General features: G+C 44.0%; 1 protein-coding gene across 1 annotated transcript in view; it reads left to right on the top strand.

The window, feature by feature from the left end:
- Positions 1 to 27,536, top strand: part of LOC147749084 (retinol dehydrogenase 7-like) — a 54,711-nt gene that overhangs the window by 6,552 nt on the left and 20,623 nt on the right. The window contains exon 2 of the mRNA XM_086965962.1: positions 17,883 to 18,282. Coding sequence (XP_086822088.1) covers positions 17,970 to 18,282 — 313 coding nt within the window. The 5' untranslated portion in view covers positions 17,883 to 17,969. The remainder of the gene's footprint in view (positions 1 to 17,882; positions 18,283 to 27,536) is intronic.

Genomic DNA, 27,536 nt, shown 5'->3' with positions numbered 1-27,536 from the left:
TGAAGGTGTTGTTAAAAAATATACATACTCTCTAGAGTAATAACGAGTAACTGATCAAATAAAAATGCTGGCACAAGTCACAACCCACCAGAAAGCAGGCGGATTTTTTAGAAATTCTGGCTGTGCCGCCTTAAAAGGAAAACATTGGCCGTACTAATTTGAATGTCTGATTGTAGTACAAGAACACTCTTAAACATGTGTCTGATGCAAAATGCAATGCAGGTAGCCATTGACAGGTAGTCATTTACAGGAAGTTCCTGTACAGCCCTGGACCTGATATTTACGTCTGTCTGCTTAGTGTGGGCCAGAGTCCAGGACCACAAAAAAGCAGAACTATGAGAAACTCGAATTCTCCAGCTTACCACGCATAGCACAGAGTAAAAGTGTACAGCGAGTGAGTGAAGATCTGTCAGCTATGAGGGGGCGTGGCTTTGCACTCTGCAGCACGGAGGTGACGTACCCGACAGGGTTGTTGTGCTGCAGCTCCAAAGAGATGGAGGCCAAATATAATAAAAGTTATTCGAAAAAAAATGAAAGGTAGGTTGCCGAATGTATTGAATACATGTATTTATTTATTTATTTGTTCAAATAATTTATTGACAGTAAGACAAGGTGACCTTACAAGGTACATGTTATAAATCATGTAACATCACCATCCTATCTTGCTTTGAAAATGGGAGGAATTGGACTAACAGTACATAGGCAAATCATGGAAGGGAGCAATATGCAATAACTGAAACACATATGTTGAATACATTTTAAACTAGAGTTTTAATGAGGCTCAAACAGGTGGTGACTTTTTCCACAGAGAACTGGTGAGAGCTTTTAACTGTTCAAGCAAATAAACGGGGTTCGAGAGGAGAGATGAGGTCACATTGTCAAAGCACTTCTCATTTGGTGGAATCTTAACAAAGGCGGGTTGACCCTCGCATTTCCCGTGGTATCTTGGGAGCAGGAGGAAACGTTTATGCCTTGCTTTTTTGTATCAAAAATCCTGCTGTACCAAAGGTTTCATTTGCATCTTCCTTGATACAATAATCGACCAATAAGAAGAAAACTGAAATCGGCAAAACCTAGGTTTTCATCCAATAATGTGATGTAGAGCAGTGATACACGGTTCCATGCCAAAATAATTTCTGTTAGCCCTATTTGGTATTATTATTATTATTAGAAATATTTTTAGAGTGCATGGCTACCCGAAGGCATCCCAGCGCTAACAAAGGCAACAGACTGGCAAGCTAATAGTTAATGGGTGTGGTTTTGGACAAGCCAGGTCTTAAGAAGCTTCTGTAAAGAAAAATGACTGGACTCTGAATGGAGATGCGGAGGAAGAGCATTCCACAGTTTAGCAACATTATAGGAAAAAGAGCGACCACCACCTCTCTCTCTCTTTTAATTCTAGGGACTGAGGCTAGGCAGAGGTTGGTTGATCATAGGCATCTATTTGGACAATATGATGGTATTGCTGATTGAAGGCCCTCTCCCCCAAAAGGACTTGTGGTTTATGCATAGAGATTTGAATTTTATTCTCTCCATGATTGGCAGCCAATGTCAGGCATTCAGTGCGGGCTTGGCAGGTTGGCTGTTGGAGGTCTTAAGCAGCATGCATGCTGTGCAATTCTGAATGACTTGCAACGTATTTGTGGTTGACAAAGGGGTGACAAAGGGGTCCCTACGTACAGGGCATTTCCATTGTTCAGGGGAGAAAGAATGAGAGCCTGAGAATCCATATTTTAAGGAGGGGGATAAAAATCTCAAGGCAAGAGTCTGGGAATTCCATATGGCCACCAGGAAACAGAATACTCTGCTACCTTATTGAGACTTCCTTACCTTTGTTATCTTTAAGAGCAAGGCTAATGAAGGATGATAGCAGTAAGTTAGTTAAAACTAGAGTCCTTTGCCATATATGGTTTAAACCAAATGTAGACAGATTTAAAAAAATTGTTCATGGACATAGATTTACCAAACTGCTAGGGGTAGCGGAAGTGGCATCACATGGCCTTTGACCGAAGATGTCATCACAGGTAGTGATATCAGAAGCATATTTTTTTTTATCTCTTTTTTTTGGCACCATACATTGCACACAAAACACTCACATGAGGATACATTCACCCCCCACATTGGGATTCTCCAACCACCACCCTAGTAGTCCCTCTGTCTCGACATAAATGCTATCGCTCCTGGTTTTTCTCAAACCCATTCCTCCTGGCTCAGTTGAGCATTAGATGGGAGAAGTCATACCTGGTGGACCTCAGGCATCCTTGTGCCCTCAGTACTATATTCTCATCTTACCCACATATTATCACGTTTTTGGGGCCCTCCCCATCTTTCATACACCACTCTCTCTGCTTCCTCTTTCATTCTTTTGAATGGAGCCGACGGCTGCTTCTAGCTATTCAGGATCAGCGCTTATTGGCCCTTATCAAGGAGGCCTACACAGTCACATTAATTTGTGCACCTGCAACTCCAATGTGCCACAACTCCATTTTCTGGACCAAGCCTGCACTGTACTTACAGGAAAGACCAGGGGGAACTCAGGACCTTTGCTCCCAAGACCGTACCTCATGTTATGCCCTGAAGAAATTCATTGTATATGAACGAAACGCGTTGGCTGGTAACTTTAACTGTTTGGATACTTGTGAAAATAAAGGATTTACCAAGACAAAACAAACAAGACTATATGACTTATTGAGAAACTTGCTTTGCTTCAGAGTAGTGCACCACTCCAAACTTCTGGTTCATTCTCTCTCTGCCTAGCAGCTGGCACCCAATGACAGCAGGTGTTGGAGTTGTTATGGGCACACCCATTCTATCATAGCAGCAAAATACCCACGAAGGGAACACATCAGGGGAGTGCGGTTACCGTGTCCGCCGTCGTCCGCAACAGTTCTTAGCATATTTTTTTTATCTCTTTTTATTTAGGTGGGAGAAGTCATACCTGGTGTACTACAGGCATCCTTGTTCCATACGTACTATATTCTCATCTTACCCCAAACTTTATCAAATTTTTGGGGCCATCCCCATCCTTCATACACCACTCTCTCTGCTTCCATTCTCCTGGTCTTTCCCTCTTGCCACATAGCCTTAGTTGGTTTGCACCTGCCTCCACATTTTAGCCACATCCCATTTTGCAAGCATGCCAAAGGCTCACAGCACAACACAAGTAACAGGGGTGACAATGGGCACCCCTGTCTCATGCCTCACTCCAATGCAAACGTTTCAGAAAATCATTCCATTGACTTTCACTGTCGCTGAAGGCGCCTTGTAAAAAAAGGCCACCCACGCACAAAACTGGACCCAAAGCCAAACCTCTTCACTGACTGGAGGTACCTACACATGGCCCTAGATTTAAAAGCTTCTTCTGTGTCCAATGACATGAGGGTCCTGGGGCCTGCTCCACTCAAAGCCTATCCAACCACCGGTTGAGGTGTCTGAGGTGAGGCATGTCACCCTCCCTGGTATTAATCCCGTTTGGTCTGTATGGATAATGAAGGTTATGATCCTCACCACCATAATTGCAAGTATCTAGGCTAGGAGTTTGTTTTCAGTGTTCAAGAGGGAGATAGGCCTGTATGAGGTACACTGATCTTCTGCTTTGCCCACCTTGGAGATTGCTACAATGGTTGCATGATTACGATCTGGTGGGAGCTCTCATCTGACCCTAGCAGCATGAAACATTCAGCAAGTGTGGCTTAAGAAGCCGGGGCCAGGAGTTTTTATAACTCTACTGGTAGGCCGTTAGCTCCGGGGTTTTTCCCTGTTTGCATGCTCGTCAATGCTTCTCCTAGCATTTCTAACGTCAAGTTTTCTTCCAGTGTGTCTCGGTCTATGACAACCAAGACTGGGAACTGAACTTTTCCCAAGAACTCCTCAATCTCCTGCTTCCTGTGGTCACTCCATGCTGTGTGGAGCATTTGTTTGTATTGCGTGAATGCCTGTGCTATTTTTACATCTGAATGGGCACTTCCCCCATTTCTATCTGCACCTCAGCCACTGAGCTTGTCTCCTAATCTCTTATAGGTAGGCAGCCATACCAGGAGATGGCCAGTTTTGTTCCCGGTATCTTATAGTTTTTGCTGTACCCCAAAGTAGTGTTGACAGGTGCGTTGTATGCAAGGTAGTGGCATTTTTCCATAGTAGCGTCCAGCGTATGTATATGCTTGGATCCTTCCTGTGTACCCAGGTCTCTTCTAACTTGAGAAGGCGTTGTTCTAACTATTGTACCTGGTTTCCCTGTGTTTTATTTTTTAAGACTATGATATTTTGAGCTTTGTCTAAGACCACCGCCTTGTAGGTCTCTCAAAGCATGATTAGGGAATTCACTGACTCCTTGTTTTTCTCAAAATATAATTGGGAACCAGTGGCATAAGTGACAGGCCTGAAAACCAGAGAGAACCGTCAACTTTTTAACTGCTCGCTGATCAATTGCAGATCCCTACGGAAACATAAATTTGAAATCTATGATTATTTGAGGGATGCCCAGCCGTCCGTGTTATTCTTCACTGAGACCTGGCTAAATGAGGAATCAGCTCCTGATATTCATGAAGCCTTTACTCAGGATTATGGTATTATCCGAGTTGACCGAATTACCAATACGGGCGGAGGAATTGCCATTATACATAGGCTACCTATTCAGTGCACCTTAGAACCTACAGAGATTGCGAAGTGCGAAGCAGGGACATCAAATTGTTGTATAAAGGGGTTCCTGATTTATTGTCCTCCTGGGCCCCATACACGCTTTGCGCCCAGCCTGATTGAGCGAATAATAATACAACCCGCTTTACGCTATGCCAAATTGCTGTTGGTGGGGATCTGAATTTACATTTTGACGATCCATCTAATAACGGCGCACAGGAGGTCTGCCAGGCATTGGCTGGCCTTCATTTGATGCTCAAATCAGAACTTCCTACTCACCAACTTGGCCATTTATTAGATCCGATCTTTGCCAACTGGGATGCTTTACAAATTGCACCCCTGATCCCGGTTCCGTGGTCTGATCATTTTGTGGTCCCCTTTGTGATCATGTTGCCCCAGTTTGATGTGCTATATAAAATGGGTACCACAAAACCGTTGAGGAAATGGGCTAAGTTTTCGACGCCTTGCTTTAATATGGCCCTACAAAAGGGTGGGCAACCTGGGGGTACTGATATCGTGTCTGCATGCGATGCACTTGATAAACGCATCCTGGAGGCACTGCAAAGTACGGCTCCCTGGTCCTCGAGAGCACCGAGTAGGCAGCTTAAAACCGCTCCTTGCTTTAGCAATGAACTCAGAATTGCTAAATCAGCCTGTAAGCGTCTCGAGAGGGCTTGGAGAAGGAATTTTGATGTACCTACAAAAATCGAATATAAATCTAGCCTAACAAAATATCATGCTATGATCTGGAAAGCGCGGGTCACAGCAACAGGATCGGGACTGCTGAGAACTCTTCGAAATAACTTTTTCCTATCTTCAAAGAGATTACATCACTAACAAGAGTGACAGCTCCTGACACTAGCTCAGTTGACTCCTGGAAAATGATAGTGGATTTCTTCACGGAGAAGGTGGGTAAGATCTACTCCACTTTCCCTGAATCAGCACAACATGGATGCATTAAGAGTAAGGGGATTTTCAGGATACCAGAGGCGGAATGCCTCTGTGATTTTGTAGTCCCCAGTGAGGACATACTTAAAGAAGTAGCCCTCAGTATAAAGTCTGGCTCACCTGGACATCCGGCCTCCCCTAAGATCTTTAGCGGGAGCTTAGCTGTATTAGAGCCCTAAATTAGACATCTTCTTGAGCTCTCTTTCTCATCTGGAGTGGTCCCTAAAAGATGGAAAGAGGCTATTGTCATTCCCCTAAAAAAGAAATTGAACATTAGTATGAGTCAGCTGGATAATCTTCGTCCCATTTCCCTCCTGCTTTACTTTGCGAAAATAGCAGAGAAGGTGGTAAACATTAAGCCTGGGCGTAGTTCGCGCAGTGGGGCTACGCGGAGCTACGCAAAGTGGGCACAAAGCTACGCCCACCCGCACACTCCGCGTAGCCCCACTACACGCCACCCGCCTCCCTCCCGCCCTCTCTAAATCACCCCCTTAAAGTGTAAAATGGCATAAAAGTACGTTTAAATCACTTACCTGGTCCGCGGCGCGTCCCGGGGCTCCCTCTTCTATTTTGCTGCACGTTGTCAATCCCAATGCGCATGCGCGGCAGCCCGCGCATGCGCATTTGTCACGAGACACGCATTGGGATTGACGACGTGCAGCAAAACAGAAGAGGGAGCCCCGGGACGCGCCGCGGACCAGGTAAGTGATTTAAACTTACTTTTATGCCATTTTACACTTTAAGAGGTGGATTTAGAGAGGGCGGGAGGGAGGCGGGTGGCGGCCAGCTACGCACCGTCTGCGGAACGTGTGTAGTGCTGGCAGATACGCATGCTACGCAAAATGCGTAGGAACCAGCACTACGCGCACTCCGTGCACGGAGCGTAGCTGCCCGCCCAGGGTTAGTAAACATCCAACTGACTGCTCATATTAATCACCATAACCTTCTCCATCCTACGCAATTGGGCTTCTGTGCCACTTATTCTACTGAATCAGCACTGCTTTTATCTACTGAAACTATCTGTAGACATGTAGATGCGGGACAGATGGTTGCTATCGTCCTTTTAGATCTCAGTGCCACATTCAACACTGTTGCCCATCACACGCTACTACAGTGCCTTAGGGAAGGAGGCATGGCTGGTACGACGATGGAATGGTTAAGTTCCTTCTTACTTGACCGTAGTTTTCAGGTGTTACAGAAACCTTTCCTCTCTAAAAGCGTCAAGCTGGACCAGGGGGTCCCACAGGGCTCCATACTTAGCCCGACTTTCTTTGATCTCTACATTACCCCCTGCAGAGATTGTAGGGAAGTTTGGAGTCAGTGTGGTGTCATACGCCGACGACACACAACTTGTGGTGACTCTTACTCAAGACTCTGAGGAGGCAGCCTTAAACTTCTCAATGTGTGTTCAAGAGTTGGCGTCTTGGATGGCCTTTAATTGCCTTAAACTAAATGGCAGTAAAACAGAGGTTCTAGTGATAGGTAAGCCCCCCTTGATCTGGTCCTCTGCTTGGTGGCCTCAAACCCTGGGCCCAACTCCATCACATAAGGACCAGGTAAAGAACCTGGGGATGTGGCTGGACACCAAACTCTCTTTTGAAACTCATACCAGGTGAGTGAGTGGAAACTGTGTTGGGGTCCTGCGCACTCTCCAGAAAACCTTAGATGTACTCCCAGTGTCAGCAAGGAAAACAATGGTCCATGCCCTTGTGACATCTCGTTTGGACTATGGGAATGTTCTGTACCTAGGAACACATTCTAAATGTATTCAGAGACTCCAGCGTATCCAACAAGCCTCATCCAACAAGACCCTGGCTTCCCTGCATTGGCTCCCGGTGAGGGAATGTGTTCTGTTTAAAGCTATGTGTGTCAGTCATCGTATTCTGCAGAAGAAGGCCCCCTCCTATCTGCATGACCTTCTCACCCCGTATATTCCCACGCGGGGTTTACGATCTAGTGGCACGGGTCAGGTCAGCATCCCGATCATCAGAAGTGCCAGGATGGGTGGGCGCTCCTTTATCTTTTTAGCGGCCTCACATTGGAATAAACTTGCGACAGGGCTTCGGCGGAATAATCGGAGACTATTTTCCGGAAAAAGCTCTAGACGTGGCTTTTCCCACCTGGTAACACTACTGTTTGACACCTCTTTGCTTTATTTGCTGCCTGGAACGGACTCTTGTTGCAGCACGGGGACGCACTAGTTAGTGCAGCCATGCGCTTTATACATTTGATTTGATTGATTGATTGAATCAATCTAGAGGGAATTAGCAATATCCCAATCTTTGAGGGCCCATGCATCCAGTCTCCATGTTGGCGTTTTATTGTAACTGCGGGTTGCCAGTGTGAACAGCAGGGGGAATAGTCCAATATGCCTTAGGCTAGGTACTTGACATCCCCCACCTACGCACGTCACCTGCCGGGACGAACACATAGTCCAGACAGGAGAGAAATTTGTAGACTGCCGACAGAAATTAATACGGTCTATCCAGTGGTTGGAGTCGCCCCAGATGTCTGAGAGTCTTAGGACATGCAAGAAATGTGCCAGACACAAGGGGGGTCTCACCTGCAAAGCAATATCTATCAGTTCTCAACTCATAGCTGTGTTGAAATATCCACCCAACGATGTGGAGGTCCATGTCTAGGTCTATCAGTACGTGCCTATCATGTCTAGGAATTCTGCCTGCAGACTTGGGATACATAGACAATGAGGGTATCTCTCCAATTCCACCTCCCTTTTACTGCTACAAAGATCGGTGTAGAAAAAGATCTTGAACGTAGTAGGTTTCGAAGAGAGGATTTATTTATAATAGAGAACAGCTTAACAACCACTAATGGGAGACCGGGCAGACACGGCCACTCTCCACAGGACTTCACCACTAACTCCATAGAATCCCACAATCGGGAAGAGAGGGGTTTATTTCTTGGCCTTTTGTAAATCCTGTGTGGCCCAGTACAGTGTAGCAACTCCTCTGGAGGCATTTACATTTATTGCCAAGCAGATGAGTTTCCTGCAGCAACTCCGGGCTGGGAGGTTATCTGTAAATATATTGCATTACCACTCCTCTTTTGATCTTGCATTCTAGCCCATTGACATTCCACAGAAGGATCGCCCGTGGTTCCGTCATGTGATTTGTTCTAAGTGGTGTGTTTTGCATTGTGGTTGTCTACTGTCTGTAGTGCTAAGGGGACCCCTGGATCCCTGTGCCAGTCCAGTCCAAACCCTCTATGATGCGCGCCATGTCAAACTACTGACATCACAAACTCACCCAGCAGTGCCCCCACCCCACTTTTCCATCACAGAGTTTCTGAACTACCCATTTCTCCAACATTAGAAAGGTCGAGCGTTCACCCCGTACCTATCTCATGGTATCAACTGCTCAAACTACAAGCATGCACAATGCTTTGATGGTGAAGTCTAATCATTAGTGTCTGAGGCAGCTCCAGGAGTTTAATCTCGACTCAGCCCAGGGGGCTCATTGCCAATGTCTGTATCTGATGACACCACTTCCGATGTAGCTTTGTGGGAGGCTGGATTCCTCACCCGTCCTCCTATTCTTGAGGTCCTTCGGCAGCCCCTGTAGATTTGCCATATTGCTTCCCCCATGACCTCTCCTCAATCTCTAGCTGTAGCATTTCCTGACGGGAGGGCTTCACACCCATTCCCAAGCCCGGTAGGATATACTGTATGTTCATGGTGTGTAGTTTCTACTTTTCCTATTCATATGATTATATCTGTTGCTGCATCAGTCTCTTGTAGTCTGTAAATATTAGGGTTAACTTGGATTCATGCTTTATTTCCCTGTGGCCCCTAACTGTCTAAAGTATCTAGTCCCTATCTCTACAATTCAAGAACTGGGTGATCATCTGTCTGTCTAGGGTGCCCCTGGGGAAGGGGGCCTGCTGACCACAATGCCAAGGCCTGGTGTGCCTGTTCATTAAGCAACCATAGTAAAAATTGATCCGCCACCTAGATGCTCTGCCAAGCCTTCAGAAACTGTCCTGGATGGAACCCTCCACACCTTCCCCAAATCACAGGAACCCGTTATTGCACTCAGACCACCAGCTCTCTGGACAGGCCTCTCATTGTCTGGGTCATCTGACTCAGTTCTTTAACGGTGCCCTCCAGAACTGCCACCTCTGCACCTACCTCTCCGATCTTGCTCTCCAGTGCTTGGCGGGAGGAGTCTAACACTTTTAGGACAGCGTCCGTATTTGGGTGGGATATGCCACTGATATCACAACTCTGTGCCATGTCGGGCTTGTCGGTTGCGATTTCTTGTGAATGGTGTGTCACCGGCTTGGCAAATTTATCCAGTTTTCCCTGTTTATGAAGGGGCTTGTCTGTGGCTATCGTGGCCAAGTTTGATAGGCCATAATTGTGGGTCCTGGCCAGTCTGCTGCTCTCATTCTGGGGAACAGGCTGCACAAGCAGCCAGAATATTGCCCTCACTCTCTGTCTCGCACTAGACTATGACCCTGTCCGCCAGAGTGCTGCCATCTCCACTTGGGGCCTCTGTAGTATCTGGCCTCGACCTGCGACAGCGCCAATCCCCACTATGGGTGGGACAGTCGCAGCAGTTTCTCTCCCATCCTCCTGCAGGGATATCGGGATCTGTGGTCCCCCATTTATTGTCTCTTCCCCGCTATTCATTTTTCTCGTGAGTTAGAATAGGGTAGGAGGGGACCAGGGGCCCCTCTCTTTCTATCTGTGCAATTCTCTTGGCCAGTGGCCATTGGTCGTCACTGTGTCCAGTCCGATTTTATATCTCCCCACCAGGGCCCCCAGACCTATCTGCCACTGAGGACCTTCCTGCTGGCTGCTTCTTCTTTCCCGGATCTGCCCCTCTTCTCCATGGGGTCGGGGGTCCAGAAGCTGCACTTTGCTCAGTGCTTGGCATTATGTGGCTCCACTCACTGAAGGGGCCGAGGTGCCATCTGTCATCTCCTGGCATGCAGAAGCTGGCCTGCTCAGCTGCTGGTCAAGGGCTTTTTCCGCTAGGCCATGGACCCCCAAGCTGTTGTGGAAGGCTGGGGCGTACACTCAAGGTGTCTCGTCCCACCCATTGGACCCCCCAGCAAATGCATGTTGGGGGAGGAGAGGCATACCAACGTGCCCTTGATAGTGCCTACGACTCACAGTGCTCCCTTCTTAGCCTCTGGATCATTGTCTCGGCTTTGCTGCCAATTTAGCCTTTTGGAGAGGTCCACTTTCAGCCACCGTAATTGCTCCTGCCACCATCTCTCGTTGCTGATGGTCGGTTTCCCAAGGTCTTAGACCCCGGGAGCAGACTGTGCCCCACAAGCACTCAGATGGCACAAGGATTGTGCAGGATTGACTGTGTTGGCTTAGTAGTGATAGGGCTGGGTTCCTCACTACAAATCTACTCCCGAACCCTTGGTTAATGAATCTTTGTTACCTGCTGAGAAGTGTAGAGGGGAGAAATAACTCATTAAGGTAACTTAACAACTTTAAGGAACCATGACTCTGAAGAATCATACACTTCGAATTACAATTTAGTGGTTTATTATAAAGCAAAAAATGACTGGACATACAGACACCTCAAGACGAGGTTATAAAAGTACATTGGAACTAATACAAATCTAAGCCTACGGACATGATAAAAACGCTGGATCATAAAAATAATGACAAAGTCCAGAACAAAACCGCAGGCAGCGATTGCCTCCACATCGAGATCAGTCTTCATTTGGGGTTGGTAAGTGAAAAGCATTAGTCTTTCCTACACTACTACTACAGTGACATTCCTACTTAGCATTCACCAGGCAAGATCAGGAAAATGTGTCAGCTCGTGAAGACTTCCTAAGAAGTGCACTCACGTTGTATGGGTCAAGTAGCCAAAGCTACAGAGCTCGTTCTAAGATGCTCATTCCCTCTCCATCGATCTCCTCACCTCCTTTCCTGACTCAACCCCCTGGGAACTGTCCCTAATTCAAAATGCTAAACACAAAACACGCCCACTGCCTGCATCTGGATCACCTCATCTCGCTGGGCACTTCTAATAGGTGACATCCATTTAGTTTCGATACTCCCAGCTCCTCCGTCAATGACCTTTATTCCCAGGCCTCCTTCAGTGAGAATGAAAACCGCCTCCCAATTATCAGCATTCCTTGCATAAAAGTATCTTCTCCTCCCCTAGCCTAACTCCTGAAACAAAAGGCATTATTCTAGCTAACAAAGACGACTTTCTCCACCTGCAACAGAAGCGTGAGAACAGAACAAATTCAACGTGCATGAATTTTAGTTTACCCTTCTACGAGAGCCATCAGGGAGAATACATTTCAGGCCTATAGAAATTGGTCAACATAAGAATGAATCACATAGGCCCTACGAAAATGCACATGAACGAACAGTTTTACTTAAGCATTTCTAAATCTGCATGTTACGTAAACAGAATGAATGCACAAATCATTATAAGCAGCCTATAATTTCTACACATTTAAGCTCGAGTTGCCACATCGGTGTGCAACTTTAAACTAGAGCACGTTTATCTCTATACATTACATTATAAGTGAGCATTTTCGTTAACCAATTGCAGACAAATGCTTACGGTTATATTATTCAAATCACCACTGGCACGTTTATTTCTTTACATGGCACATAATAATTCTAACATTTCACTCTCATATGTTATTGCCAAGTACATTCTAATGAACAAATGTTAGCACAACAAAAGAATAAATGTAGGTGCAGACTACCCGTGATTATGATGCACCGCTAAAAATAAAAGAGCAGCATCGCGCTCCATCAGTCTCCCCCTCTGATGACAAGTGTCATCAAAATCGATCACAACTCCCTGTAGAAAGAAGCAACCTAAACAGCAGTCGTAGCCGGTCTTCCCTGTCTAAACATTTCTAAGCTTTTGAGATTCTCATAGTGACTGTCCTGCAGTCTCTCCATCTTCCTCTCACGCTCCCTAAGAGATCTCTCTACTTGTTCTGCCTTGTGCCACTTTCAAGCCTTTAGTAGTCCCAACAAGACAATCACACAAACCACCACTATGATGATGAGCTTCAAGATGTAACCAGGTATTCCCTTCCCAAGGTTGGTAAACTAACTTGCAATTTGCCAAACCCTTTCCCAACCTTATTCCAACCACCCTCTGTGGCCAAATCATGCACCTCATGGTGAATCTCAGTGATGTTACTTATATACTTCTTCAGATCTTTGCTGTTGTCCGGTATATAAGTACAGCACTGTTGGACCCTCAACATTTTACAGACTTGGCCCTCTTTTACTAACAAAACATCTAAGGCAAAACGGTTCTGTATCACCATAGCCCTTACCAACACCATCTCTCCATCTGCAAGGAACAAAGACTGAGCTGTATTCGCTGACAACTTATGCACAATAGTTGACAACCTTCTAATCTTTATATCATTCAGAACCACTACCAGGCTTGGTATCATTGCTCCGAATACATCTCCAACAACATCTCCTGCACTGGCACCTCGCTTTTCTCTATAATGTAATCCACCTCCTAAGGGTCCCAAATACTCCACATGATAAATCTTGGGGAACACCACAGCCACGTAACACTTGCCATACCAATGCAGAGGCAACCTTCAATAGGCATTTTTCCCGCACACAAAATACACATTTGGCATCATTTGCACAGCATCTTGCAAGATTTTTTCACAGTGGCTTCAATTGTGAAAATAATATCACACATGCTCTGTCCCACAAAGACCATATCATAGTACATCTTTACCTGTCAGATACAAAGCTTCCATATCTAACACTCTTGGACCATAACTCCCCCATGCCTTGTGTGCCAGTTCTTCCTTGGTCCATTCAAATGTTTCTCCTCTACTGTTAAGTTTGACTGTTAGTTGTCTAAATCTATCTTCCACTTGATCTATAAACTTCTTCTCGATATCTGTTAGTATGCATGTCTAATTATGACGATGTGCATAAGCTGTATCTAGTGTAAGGGTAGGTATGAAATACTTTCCCAATCTATCTTTTTGCTTGTAGTAATTGTACTTATTCAAGTGCTTGTAGGCTTTAACTTCTGATAGCACTGCAACATAATTAGAGAAATAGTACTCAAAATGACCCTTACCGTAAAACATAATAAGTAACAAACTACAAGTAATATCATATGTCAAGGGAAGGTGGTGATAACAAATACCCTCCTCCACAGATGCAGGCAACTGCACACACACATAACAATCTCTCACATCCATCGTGCTCACATATTCATATAGCAGCTTTGCATAGAAATTAAGCGTGTAATCACCTTTAGATAAATCTAAGTGTAGCATACAACTAGACTGATCTAGCATAGCCTTTTCAGCTCCACCGGTACCCTCTTTTGTGCTAGAAGTAACAGGTGTGGTTGTCCCTTGTACTCCCACCCCTTCAACTTCAGCTTCATGTGAAATTTTTACAGACACAGTAATAACTACTGCTATCACTATGATCATTCATACTATGAGTGTACCTATCACACACTTAGACCTACGGTTCAAATTTCCAGACTCCATTTCCAAATTGTCGGTATATCACAGCAAGAGGATCAATGTAAAGTCTGTCTCCTCCTCAGATTGCTGTTTAACCAGTTCACACACAGTTCATTGAATTCCTGGAAATTGATTCAGAGCTTGTTGCACCTTTTATTTACACAGTTCAAAAAGACTTCCTTGGCCCTCTTTCTTCTACTACGGAAAGTCCCTAGATTTATTCTTCTTCCACTCAAGCCTAGGTTATCTTCTTATAAAGCAAACTTTATTTACAATTCACAGTTCAATCAACAGTCTCTTATAAGCTCAGAACCAATTTCAATAATGACACATTGTAGAATCTCTAGATAAACAGCTGCAATTTCCTGTGCTGGTGGTTTATATCCAAAAGTTGGAAAGGAAAAATCTTGCAGAATCAAAATTCACTGTCAGCACACCCTTTATTTCCAGTCCATGGATGACTAGCTCAATATCAATTTTCAGTTCTGGGATTCTGCTCACTAATCGTGAAGACCTCGGTTTCCCAGTCCCCACTGTTCCCAGCATCTGTGATCAAATAGGTCCACTCTGGGGCAGAGTACCTCTGGCATGGTACTCTTACTCTTCTTGACCTCCTTGGGCTTTCTTGTGCTTGTTCTGCATCACTTAGCTCCAATTCAGATGTTTCATACATTAGAGCAAGATCTCTTTCAGATGCTATTCTCAAGTTGAGCCTCCTCTGTCTCACAGGCTATGATTCACTTACAAGCTCACTTGCAAGCTCTGAGTTTCTTCACTGCACCCGACCACTTTGCGCACCAGTTCCTTCAGCTGAGTCTGACTCTATACTACTTACAACGTTATCGTCTCCCTCAGAGTCAATCCCTGGACCTTGTGTAGCATGTCCCCCTCGTTTGCTCTGGTGGGCAACCAACTTAGTCAGCAACCACCACAGCATGGCTCATCCTCTCCTGTGGCTTTGCAATTACAGCTGGATTTTCTTCAGGAAGAGGAGCTGTCTCTTCCGAGGGTACTCAAACTCTGCAGGTATGGAAGGAGTGAATCCAGTTCGGCAAACCTCCACACTTCACAGCCGTGTTAGTCACCAGAATCACTTGATACAGACGTCTAGAGCGAGCATCAAGGCAGCTCTTCCTCACGTGCTTATGAACGAGCACCCAGTCCCACGGGCACTAGTCGTGGCACAGATCCTTTGAGGTTGGGGCAGTCGCAGCTTCAACCTGGTGAGACACAGAATGGACGACATCAGCCAGTCACTTGCAATAATCAAGGATGAAATCATCTGTGATATTTATCAAGACTGTAGACGGCACTGCTGGTAAGCGCATCGCCCTTCCAATCAGGATCTCATGAGGCGAGAGACCTGTCCTCCTATTGGGGATACTACAAATACTCATCAGCACAAGGGGCAATGTATCAGGCCATTTCAGAGACATGGACGGGCATACTTTTGCCATTCGCATCTTGAGAGTTCCATTTATCTGCTCCACAATGCCAGATGCCTCAGGTCTGTAGCTACAATGCAGTCTCTGGACAACTTGTAGGGCAGCGCAAAGCAGCTTCATAATCTCTGGAAATGTGTTCCTCTGTCCGTATCCAATGAGGTTGGTAACCCGAACCGAGGAATAAGCTCTCTAAGCAATAACTTTGCTACTGTGAGACTATCACACTTCCTTTTTGGGTAAGCTTCCATCCACCGTGAGAAAACACACAACACAACCAGAATGTACTTCAATCCATTGCACCTGGGCATCTCCATGAAATTAAGCTGGATCCTGTTAAAAGGTCCCCCAGAAGTCCTGATGTGACTCAATGCAACCACTGTTTTCTTTCCAGCATTCAATTGTTGACATGTAACACATCTGTGACACACTGCCTCAATCGGCCGTTACTGACTGGTATTTGCCTACCTACATCTGGCCCCATGACTCTGAAGAATCAAACACTTCGAATTCCAATTTAGTGGGTTTATTACAAAGCCAAAAATAACTGGACATACCGACACCTCAAGACGAGGTTGTAAAAGTACATTGGAACTAATGCAAATCCAAACCTACAAGCAAGGTGAAAACGCTGGATCATAAAAAGAATGACAAATTCCAGAACCAAAACGCAGGCAATGATTGCCCCCACATCGAGATCAGTCTTCATTGGGGTTGGTAAGTGAAAACCATTGGTCTATCTCTACGCTACTACTACTGTGACATCCCTACTTAGAATTCTCCAGGCAAGATCAGGAAAAGGTGTCAGCTCGTGAAAACTTCCTAAGAAGTGCACTCACGTTGTATGGGTCAAGTAGCCAAAACACAGAGCTTGTTCTAAGATGCTCCTCCCTCTCCATCGATCTCCTCACCTCCTCGCCTGACTCCACCCTAATTCAAAATGCAAAACACAAAACACGCCCACTGCCTGCATCTGGATCACCTCGTCCCACTGTGCACTTCTCATAGGTGACTTTCCATTTAATTTCGATACTCCCAGCTCCTGGGTCGATGACCTTGATTCCCAGGCCTCCTTCAGTGAGAAATAACACCGTCTACCAATTATCAGCATTCCTTGCATAAAAGTATCTTCTACTCCCCTAGCCTAACTCCTAAAATGAAAGACGTTATTCTAACTAACAAAGACAACTTTCTCCACCTTAAACAGAAACATGAGAACAGAATAAATCCAACATGCACATGAATTTTAGTTTACCCTTCAACGAGAGCCGTCAGGAAGAATACATTTCAGGCCAACAGAAATCGGCTAACATAAGAATGAAGCACATAGGCCCTATGAAAATGCACATAAATGAACAGTTTTACTTAAGCATTTCTAAATGTGTATGTTACATAAACACATCGAATGCGCAAATCATTATAAGCAGCCTCACTGGCGTAACGAAGATTGAGGGGGCCTACCTGCACGGTATGAAGAGGGGCCCCCCCTCCGGGCTCTATCAGGAGCTCTCTGTCCAGAGTTTAGTGTCGAGGGGGCCCCCTGGAGCTTAGGGCCCCCCTGCACCGTGGGGGCTGCAGGGGCCTGTGTTACGCCCCGGAGCTGCCTATAATTTCTAAACACTTAAACTAGAGTTGCCACATTCGAGTGCAACTTTATTGTGGTGCACGTTTATCTCTATGGATTATTTTGTAAATGAGCAACTTCGTTAACCAAATACAGACAAATGCTAAAGGTTACATTATTCAAAACACAACTTCCACGTTTATTTTTTTACATGGTACGTAATAATTCTAACATTTCACTTTCATTACCCAGTACATTCTAATGACCAAATGTGTCAGGACTCACAGGAGGTTTCCTCCTTTTAACGCAACGCTGGCTACCATCTCCCCCCTACTAAATTATCAATATATATATATAAGAGAGAGAGAGAGATGCTTACAGGGCTGCTGTCTGCATGATACATGCTCTGTGCTTGTCTGGGTACCTCGCACTGCGTATGCCTTTGCGTTAGATGGTCTGTGTGTTCAAGAGAAGGTTGCACCCCCATGCAGCTGGCTGTCCCCCGTGATCCCTTAGACACACCAAAGAGGTACAACATTTGCAACAACAGCGTAATATTCACTGTGTGTGAAAAAGAATACATCTGTTACTGCTACCCCATGCTACATGCGTTACCCAAGCTTTCAAGCATCTTTACAGTATACAAAATCCAAATTCAGTGGCATGTTTGCGTAGAGTCGGAAATCCTCATTCAGGGTTTATCACCATATTTGATTTAATAAGTATCTTCAATAAAAGTGTCAGGCAAAGTTCTGATGTCAGTACATTTCCATTACATAGACTCAGCATGTTCTATTTCACTTTATTCACAGGGAGTACGAGCAAGATTGCTTACAACTTTCCTGCCCCCCAAGTGGACTCTTCTTTTCTCATTCCATTATAGAGGCTGAATTTCCAGAATGTGGTTGTATCTGGCACCACTACTGGGCCTTTACTTTCTTTTCCGCTGGTACCGGGAGAGGCAGTTGGTACCAAAACTGTCGGATAAATATGTCGTGATCACTGGTTGCGACTCCGGGTTTGGTAACCTTTTGGCACGGCAGCTGGACATGCGTGGGATGCACGTTCTAGCTGCATGTCTGACGCAAACTGGAGCTGAGGAGCTGAAAGACGCCACCAGCCAGCGACTGAAGACGGTCATCATGGATGTCGCCAACAGCGAGAGTGTGGATGCAGCCGCCCAGTGGGTGAAGCAGCAAGTGGGCGAAAAAGGTACAAATGAATTGAGTTCCTGTTTGTTTTGATCGAATTTTCACCTTCAATTTAATATTGAGGATTCAAAATGCTTTCTCTTTACCATCATTTTAACACATGGGCTCTTAGTCAGTTAAATGTTCTCAGAAAAAGTACATATTTTAGGAACATTTTGACAATTAACCTTCGAACTTCACTGTTCAAGACCAATTGTTGGAGGTTCCTCCCCTTTAATTTGGATCTACCCAAACCATAAAGTCTCTTTTTAAAACTCCAGCAGCATTACTCTCTCAGGTGGGACTAAGTGGAGTTTCTTGCAGGCTATACCAAGTTTGGCATGTCCTTTAGGATCCATTGATTACCTCAAGACTGTTTAATTTCCAACAGTATTCTCAAGCATCAAAGGTTGCACTGGGCACCGAGGTCTGCTGATTCTTTCGGTAAAATAATGGTGAATTTAATGTCAATATTTTCGTTCAGAAAATAGGTTTTGCTGATCTTACTGTGAATCATGGTTGTGTATATCTGTGCAAATTATTGCAGTTAGTACTGAGGTCTTTTACATTAAAGGAGCAGAAATGTATGTATGGAAGAACCTTATTTAGCTGCGTCTCGCAAAAGGACATAGCTAGTGTATAGTGGTTGCTGAGCCAAACTCGTCTGAGGTGCACATTGACTGCTGTGGAGAAGTAAGGGCCATAAACTGTAGTGTACTGTAGCATTTTATGAGACACTAAAAGGCATGTAGAGGGCCAAATAAAAATCTACTTCATATATCGTGCCTGGTTGGTAGAATGTGGGTTTTTAGAATGCCTACGTCAGAGGAATTTGGTATCATGGTTGAGGAATGACGCAAAGGAGGTCTAAGACATATATAGTTGCATTATCACATACTTACCATACTTGAGTATGAGGCTTCGCCATTAGGTGAGAGTTGTTCGCGGTGAGTGGTTTTACTGGGCAGAATGTATTTTGATTTAGTATGCATTGTTATATTTTTCAAATAGTCACGGTAATGCTACAGTTGTGTCTTGCTTGTCAGAGTACACGAAGGAACTAGCGAGTTAGAGTTAATGGATCAAAGGATAGCTTGCACATTAAGGCCAAGTAGTTATTGTGTCACTTAAACAGTAACAGGATGTGTTTCAGGTTGAATGAAGTTTGTTACATTTACTACCATAAAGCATGGGACTAAGGTCAGAGTGAAGCTACCGGGTGTGGTTGAGAAAGAATCGTTGAAATATGGAAGAGATATGACAGTGAAAGAGGTGAGTGGTAAGGTAATAATGCTGTTCCTAACGAATCAGTGATCTGAACTATGTAGTTAGAGTGAACACAGACAGACAGGGCCTTGACAAAGTGGAGCAAGGTTGTAGCATTCCTGGTTCTTTGAATTCATTTGAGAAGGAAAGTCCTGAGTGAGGTGCTGGCCTGGTCTTCTTTGAAGGACCGCAGAAGTATTCAGGTATCACGTAACTTGGAAAAAAACAATAGGTAAGTAACAATCTTTATTGCTGATTAATTGAAATCATTGCAATGCACATCCATATAATACATTTTCCGCTTTCCGCAATTTGATAAATGTTTGGTATTTTATATTTAACTTTTTCAGGCTATAGGTGTTGTACTGGTAGTGCATAGGTCTGAACAAAATTACCAAGCGACTTTTAAAAAAGACAACATTTGCCTGCTTTTCACCCGTGGAGCAGATTTAGCGTTGCTCCGCAGGTGCAAAAAAGCTCAAAGTCGAACACTGTTTTCTTGGGAGCACTGGAGAGACCAGGCAATCTCATTACAATAGTGACCAATGCCCGGATCCCGGACAGTCCGGTTGAACGCAGCTCACCCACAAGCATTTGTCTGCAGGGACCTCGTGCCCATCTCGCCACCACACTTCGTGCACTGCCGGAGGCTGGGCGGGTAAATGAATGTAATACATTTACTATTTTGAAAGTTACATTTTCTGGCATTTGACAGTGCTGGATGGCACATAAAAAATTGTTACGTGCTCTCCTCAATGTTCAATGTGAGGAACAAGAACATGTTGTGTTTTTGGGCATTTCTTCCTGCACTGGCCTTGTTTTTAATCCAGGTGTGGAATTTGTCCAAGTTCTACATCCTGTTACTGCGAATTCAAATAAATAAATTGGCCAGCACTGGTAGTTTAATGTTGTTTTGTGTGGTATGTATCTGTGTTCTCCACTGTGTCTGTTCATTAAACAGAGAGATGTGTTTTGTCTTGACGTGTATGTTTGTTCCACCTTTGAACGTGTTTATTTAGAATTTAGAATGCATGTATTTTAACTAATTTGTAATAGGCTGTGAGTTGAGTTCTCCTGTATAAAGAAGGGTATCAGAGTTGCCCTGCATGGACCCAATACATAGAATTATGGATGGGTGGCTGTCAGTAGCGAGGTTGTTTTGCACTGAGGGGGTTCTAAGTTACACCAAATACTTAGCATCAGTGGAGCTTGAGGTCTCTCCGTTTCTCAGTTACTTGAAACCTAGAGGTGGAAAAGAATAAGTTACTTACCTTCGGTAACAATATATCAGTAAGAAATATAGGTTAGTTATAGATTCCTTACCTTAGAATTACCCCCAGGCATCAGACTGGATCCGCAAAGTTTTTCGTCAGCAGTACCCCTGCGCATTGGAAGGTGGCGTCGGTCGACCGCGTTCGTCAGCGTTGTCGCTGGGATGACAATGCGGTAGCTACATAGACGCTGCCCACGTGCGTTGATGTCAGTTCTGTACACGACTTTCCACACCAGAAGCGCAGAGCCATGCAAGACACTGACCACTGGTGCACAAAACTAGGGCCCTGAAAGCAAGTACTTAAGCCTAGAAGTCAGTTCCCAGAACAGGGAGGATGGGTGGGGCGGTAAGGAATCTATAACGTATGTTTCTTGCAGATATAGCGTTACCGAAGGTATGTAACTTGTTCATCTGAAAGAAACAGTCAGTTATAGATTTCTTTTTTTTAGTTCAATAAAGGTTTATTAATGTAATAAGAAGCATAAATACAAATACATTGAAATAAGAACAATTGTGGGGGAAGAAAGGGGGAGAAAAGAAGGGGAAACCGAAAGGAAAAAGCAATGTACATTGTGAGGATGTAGAAATAACAATATACTTTCATGAGTAATAAGGGTAAAAAGAAGAGATACAGCAGTAATACAATAAAAATAAATGCAACTGAGGATAGTTAAATAATTATGTGAATAAAGAAAGTGGGATGAAAAAAAAGGGTATCAAGGCGGTTTAGAAACTTCTTGTTGAGCAGGACATAAGCGAAAAGAGCGAGTCGTACAAGAATCTAAATACATAGTAACAGGAAGCCATAAGTCTGTGCGTTTAGCTGCCATCTGGGCAGGAAAAACAAAAGCAGTATCAAGCCTATGATTATGACAAACATTATACCACCAAGCTTGAAAAGAAATGGTAGAGGAGGACTTCCAATGAATCGTAATTTGCTGAAATGCTCAGCTAGTAGTAGATCAACAATACGAACATAAAGATCAGTTACCTCCCAACAAGGGGAGAGACTTCCCAAAAAGATGTGAACGGGAGAAAAGGGGATACATGTGTGAAAGATAACATTAATTTGTGCCCAGACCTGTAACCAAAAGGCATGTACATTATTACATAAGAATAACATATGAAATAAAGTTGCGTTTGGTGAGGAACAGGACCAACATACATCTGGGGTGGTAGGGAATCGTTTGTGGAGGGTAGAGGGAGTTTGAAGCAATCTGTTATAAATGAAAAACATAGATTGCGTCAATGATGCCGCCCTAGAGGTTTTGCGAACTTTTGTCCAAATCTTGTCCCACAGAGATATAGGCCATGATGTGGAGAAATCAGTTTCCCAATGCTCCTCCACCTTAGATTTAGGTCTGGGGAGTATATGTGAATGAAGGTGCTTGTAAATAACAGAGGCTTTGGGAAGGGCTTGTAGGGTAGAATGAAGTGGGAGAGTGAGGTTCGGTGAAACAAAAGGAGGAGTGGTTTGCACGAGTCTTGTATGAACCTCCATGACCGCTTCTCTAAGGAGAAGATATTTAGGAGCAAAAGAGGAGGGTAAATCAAAGGTGGAAGAAAGGGTGCGGAAAGACAGGAAAGTGGATTGTGAGAAAAGCTGCGAAACCCAAAGCAACCCCTTGGATCTCCAAGATTTCCAATAAAAGGGTTTACCTCGGATCAAGAGGTATTTATTGTGCCAAATAGTGGATGAAAGGAAATCGACAATGGTTGCAGGCGGAGAGGGATTAGAGGACAAAAGAAGTTTGACAGTGAATTTATGAATGAGAGTAGGAATCAAAGAGGGTTTGCGTGAAAAGGAGATATATTCAGCAAAGGAAAAAGGGGAGAGGAAGAGGCGTTCAATTTTGGCCCATAAAGGGCAAGGGGACTCAGGGTCTTGTAACCAAAAGGACGCTTGTCGTAACAGAAAAGCTTTATGATAGGTCGGGAAGTCCGGAAAATTAACTCCTCCCTCAGAGGTAGGGCGAATGAGTCGAGCAAGGGACATTCTGGGCTTTTTATTATGCCATAAAAAGGAGGACAAGACCGAGTTAATTTTCTTGAAAAATTTGGCTGGGATAGAAACGGGGATATTGGAGAGTGTATATAAAACAATGGGTGAAAGCATCATCTTAATGTTGTCTAATCGACCCCACCAAGAGAGGTAAAGAGCATGCCATCTGGCAGTGAGGTCAGATATTTTCTGAGTGCATTTAGTAAGGCAGAGGGAAACAGTATCAGGGATGGAAGGAGTAATATATAAACCTAAATACTTAATGTGGGAAGAGCTCCAGGTAAAACTGGAGGCGCTAAAGTCAGGTTTAAAAGTGAATTTCGTCAGGGGAAGAATCTCACATTTATCATTATTGAGCTTATAGCCAGAGATTGAGGAATAATGCTGTACTTCCTCCAAGAAAGCAGGGATGGAGACTGTGGGATTGGAAATAAAGAGCAAAATATCATCAGCATAGGCAGCCAGCTTAATGGAAGAATCTGCTGTCTGGAATCCATGAATGTCGGGGTTCTGGCGTAATCTGGACAGGAAAGGTTCTAAAGCAAGATTGAAAAGAAAGGGCGAAAGAGGGCAACCTTGGCGAACTCCTCTACCAAGGTCAAAGTAAGGAGAAATTTGACTATTAGCATAAACTGCAGCCCTCGGGTGAGTATATAACAGTGAGATTAGGGAAATAAATTTAGGGCCAAACCCAAACCATCGGAGAGTGTGGAAGAGGTAAGGCCATTCAACCCTGTCGAAAGCCTTTTCGGCATCTAGGGCAATAGCCGCGAGGGAGTGCTGAAGGTGGGACGATTTTGACAGTATGTTAAATAAAAGCCTTGTGTTGTCAGTGATGTATCGGCCTTTAACAAAGCCTGATTGTTCTTCACCTAATAAATCAGGAAGTAGATGATCCAGCCTCAACGCTAATGTTTTGGCGTAAATTTTATAGTCAATGTTAACAAGGGATATGGGTCTGTAATTCTTACAATATTGCACGTCTTTGCCGGGTTTGGGTATGAGACAGATGTGTGCATCCGAAAAGGTCCCCGAGGAGGCACCTAAATCAGCAAAGGAGTGGAGAAGAGAATGTAGCTTTGGAAGCAATAATTTAGAGAAGTGAAGGTAAAACTCAACAGTGAAACCATCAGGACCAGGGGCTTTATTAAGTTTAAGACGCTGAAGTGCGGCAAGCAGCTCTTTCTGTGAGATATCAGTCTCCAAAGATGAGAGGTCAAGAGGGAAATGAGCAGGAGGTTGAATAGTAGAGAAGAATTGTGACAGAGAATGGGGAGATGGTTGGGTGTCAGATGTGTATAAGGACTCGTAGAAGCGGGAGAATGTAGCCAGAATGTCTGCATCTTTGTGTTGTAAGTGTGCATCGGCATCATATACAGATTCAATAGACATCTTGTGGTGTTTGACTTTCAGGTAATTAGCAAGGATTTTCCCGGCTTTGTTCTTACCACCATAAAACTTAGCACTTGACTTGAGTAAATATAAGGAGGCATCTTCAGTAGACTTTTCATTAAATTTAAGCTTGGCAGCGATCAAAGTTGTCAGACTATCATTAGAATGGGAGGTGAAATAGGCGTGCTCCAATCGCTTAATGTCAAGAAGAAGGGTTTTAGTGAATTGGCGAGCAGTCTTACGTTTCTTTGCGACATAATTAATAATGAAGTCGCGTGCGGCGCTTTGAAAGCGTCCCAGACTGTGTGTTTTGAAATGGGCGGAATATCGTTAATCAGAAAAAATTCATCAAAAAAGGCGGTAAATGATGCGGAGAATTTGGGATCTAAGAGGAGAGCATTGTTAAAACGCCATCTCCTGGGTCCATCAACTTTAGGAAGCAGATCAAGGCTGACTATGACAGGGGCATGATCTGAGAGCAAAATAGGACCAATTTCCGCTGAATGAAGTGTTTGGGCAAGATCATGGGAAACAAAAATGTAGTCGATCCGCGATTACGAGCGATGGCATGGGGAATAAAAGGTATATTCCTGCAAGGTCGGATTGCAAAGGCGCCAAGAGTCAACAAGCTTATGTTGGGAGATAGCTTGAGTGAAAAGTTTATGCGATTTAGTAGGAATATAGGTGGCAGCAGATTTCCTATCTATAAATGGATCAAAAGGTTGATTACAATCTCCCGCGAGGATGAAATTGTCATCCATAAATTGGGTAATTTGTGGAGAGAATTCTGCCCAAAATAGGGGTTCACCAGTGGTGGGGCCATGGACATTAAGGAGAGAGATTGGAACACCTCTAAGTGATAGTCTGACATGTATCCATCGGTCATTAGTATCAGAATCTTGGGAAATAACAGTGAAAGGGAGAGACCTGCGACATAAAATTGCAACACCGTTACGTTTACCATCACCTTGAGAGTAAAAAACATCACCAACCCATCCTCTCTTAAGCTTAGCAGATTCCGTGTCAGAGAGGTGGGTCTCCTGAAGAAACGCAATGTCAACATTCAATTTAGCTAGGTGAGATAAAATGCGTTGACGCTTAATTGGGGAGTTGATACCCTTAACATTCCAAGAGATGAGATTCAAGGACATAGCACATACATTAAGTTAGGAAAATCGTGATAGATGCAAAGATAATGTAGAAAGAATATGCAATAGAGTATAGCGTATACAAAAGTAAGAAAAGGATTCATGAAGAAGAAAGAATAAAAAGAAAATGAAAAAAAGGTAGTAACAGAGAAAGGAAAACGAGAGAAAAAACTGGTAAGATCATAAGAATGTACAAAAAGATGGAGCAAAGTAAAAACAAGAAGAAAGTTCAGGCATAATAGGAAAAGAGGAAAGAGAAAGCAGAAATGGCCACATCCTGAGAATAAAGAAGTTATGACTTGTACACAAATATGAAAACGAAAAGGAAGGAAAACTATCAAGTAAGAAGGAAGAGCGATAATAAAAAGAGAAGAAGAATGTCCAAAGAGAAATATATAGAAAAGACAAAAATAACACCAAAGGAGGGGGGGACATACAATTAAGAGATTCAGGGTAGTGAAATAAGAAGAGGCATGAGAAAAGGAGAGTGGATGAGCAGAAAACCAAAAAGAGAACAACAGGCAAATGGTAAAAAACACTAGGAAGAAGGGAAAAACAGGAAACTTACATAACATCTGGAACAAGACAAGGCAGAGGGTGGGAGGGTGAAGGCCACGTGAAGAATGACGACGCAGCCACAGCTCAAACAGGGAGACGAAGGAAGGGAGAGACCCAGCAGATCTCACGAACACAGGGAAGGAACCAGAAGAGCCGGAGAAACAAAAACATCTGTGTAAAAAAGAGAACAAGAGATTTAACATATCAAGAAACAACATTCATACAGTAGATATTGTGTAACATGAATAACCATCAAACAGTAACTGCAGAACAGAGAAGCAACACCATTGCAATGGCAGAAGATTATTTAGAGGTTGAGGCTGAAGCAGTATCCATTGTCTCAGCAGAATACGAATAGAGAAAACTTTTCAGCTTCAAAGGGTCATCATAGGTGGTAGTCTTGTTATTAATGGTAACCTTAAAAAGGCAGGGGTGAAACAATCCATACTGTGCTCCCAAAGAACGCAACTGGGGACGAAGAGACAAGAACTCCTTACGTCGATCAGCTGTTGATTTAGCATAATCCTGTGAAAAGAATAAGGGGTGACCAGACCATGTGATGCGAGACATAGCTCTTGCTGCAGATATAACTGTAAGTAGGTCAGTATACTCGAGAAAGTACATAATCACACCTCGTGGTTTCCTCATTGAAGCAACAGAAGAGGATGTGCCTCTAATTGAGCCTAAACGATGCACTCTTTGTATGTTAAGATTAGTACCTTCTGGCAAGTGGAGGAGCTTAGGTAGAAAGGATTTGAAGTAAGCAATAGGGTCAGACCCTTCCTGTCCTTCCTCAAGGCCATAAAGACGTAGGTTATTCCGCCTGCTTCTATTTTCCAAATTTTCGATCTGCTTGTGTAGAATTGAAACTTGTGCACATATTGGATCTACCTTGGAAACAGATGATTGCATTGATGCAACGTTGTGCTCAAGTGTAGTAATCCGTTCATCCACAGATAGCCATTTGTCGGAAAGTTGCTGCATTGTAGTTTTGGTCTCTTCAATAAAGGGACGCAAGGCTCTTATTTCATCCAAGAGTAAGTCAATAGTAGTAGTAGAGGCTGTTTGAGAAGGAGGTGAAGGAGGAGTTTGTTTCAGTCGTTTGATTGTACCTGTTTTGGTGACAGGCAGTAATGAAGTAGAAGGTAACGAAGTCTTTGTAGAGACAGCGTCAGGCAAGTCCTCGATCGCTAAACACTGATAGCGGGATCCCGTAGGACCCAAGACCTTCTTAACAGTGGTGGAGGGTTTACGCAGGTCTTTATGCAGTCTTCCCATATAGAAAAGATACAGGTTAAACGTATGAAGAGTATAAAAACAAATTGACGTAAACTGGCTAAAGCGAGCAAGAGCAGAGCACAACAAATAAGTCAGGGAAACAGTTTAAACATAAATGAGTAATACGTCATCAGGCCTAAAGGTACAGAATATCAGCATGCGTCCTATGAACAGGCATATAATAGTGATGGCAAATGAATTTACACAAATAGGTTATTCATGAAAAAGAAATGCAGCACAGAGCATGAGGTGAATAATAGGTGCAGACTTGTAAGAGGGAAACAGTCATGGCACTGAGTATTTGATCAAAAGTGCAAGACCACCTGTGAGCAGTAGGTGGCACATGAGTTCCAATAAGC

This window comes from Lissotriton vulgaris, chromosome 1_1, assembly GCF_964263255.1.
Source record: "Lissotriton vulgaris chromosome 1_1, aLisVul1.2, whole genome shotgun sequence".
Classification (NCBI taxonomy): domain Eukaryota; kingdom Metazoa; phylum Chordata; class Amphibia; order Caudata; family Salamandridae; genus Lissotriton; species Lissotriton vulgaris.
This window is presented reverse-complemented; position numbering and strand designations above follow the sequence as displayed.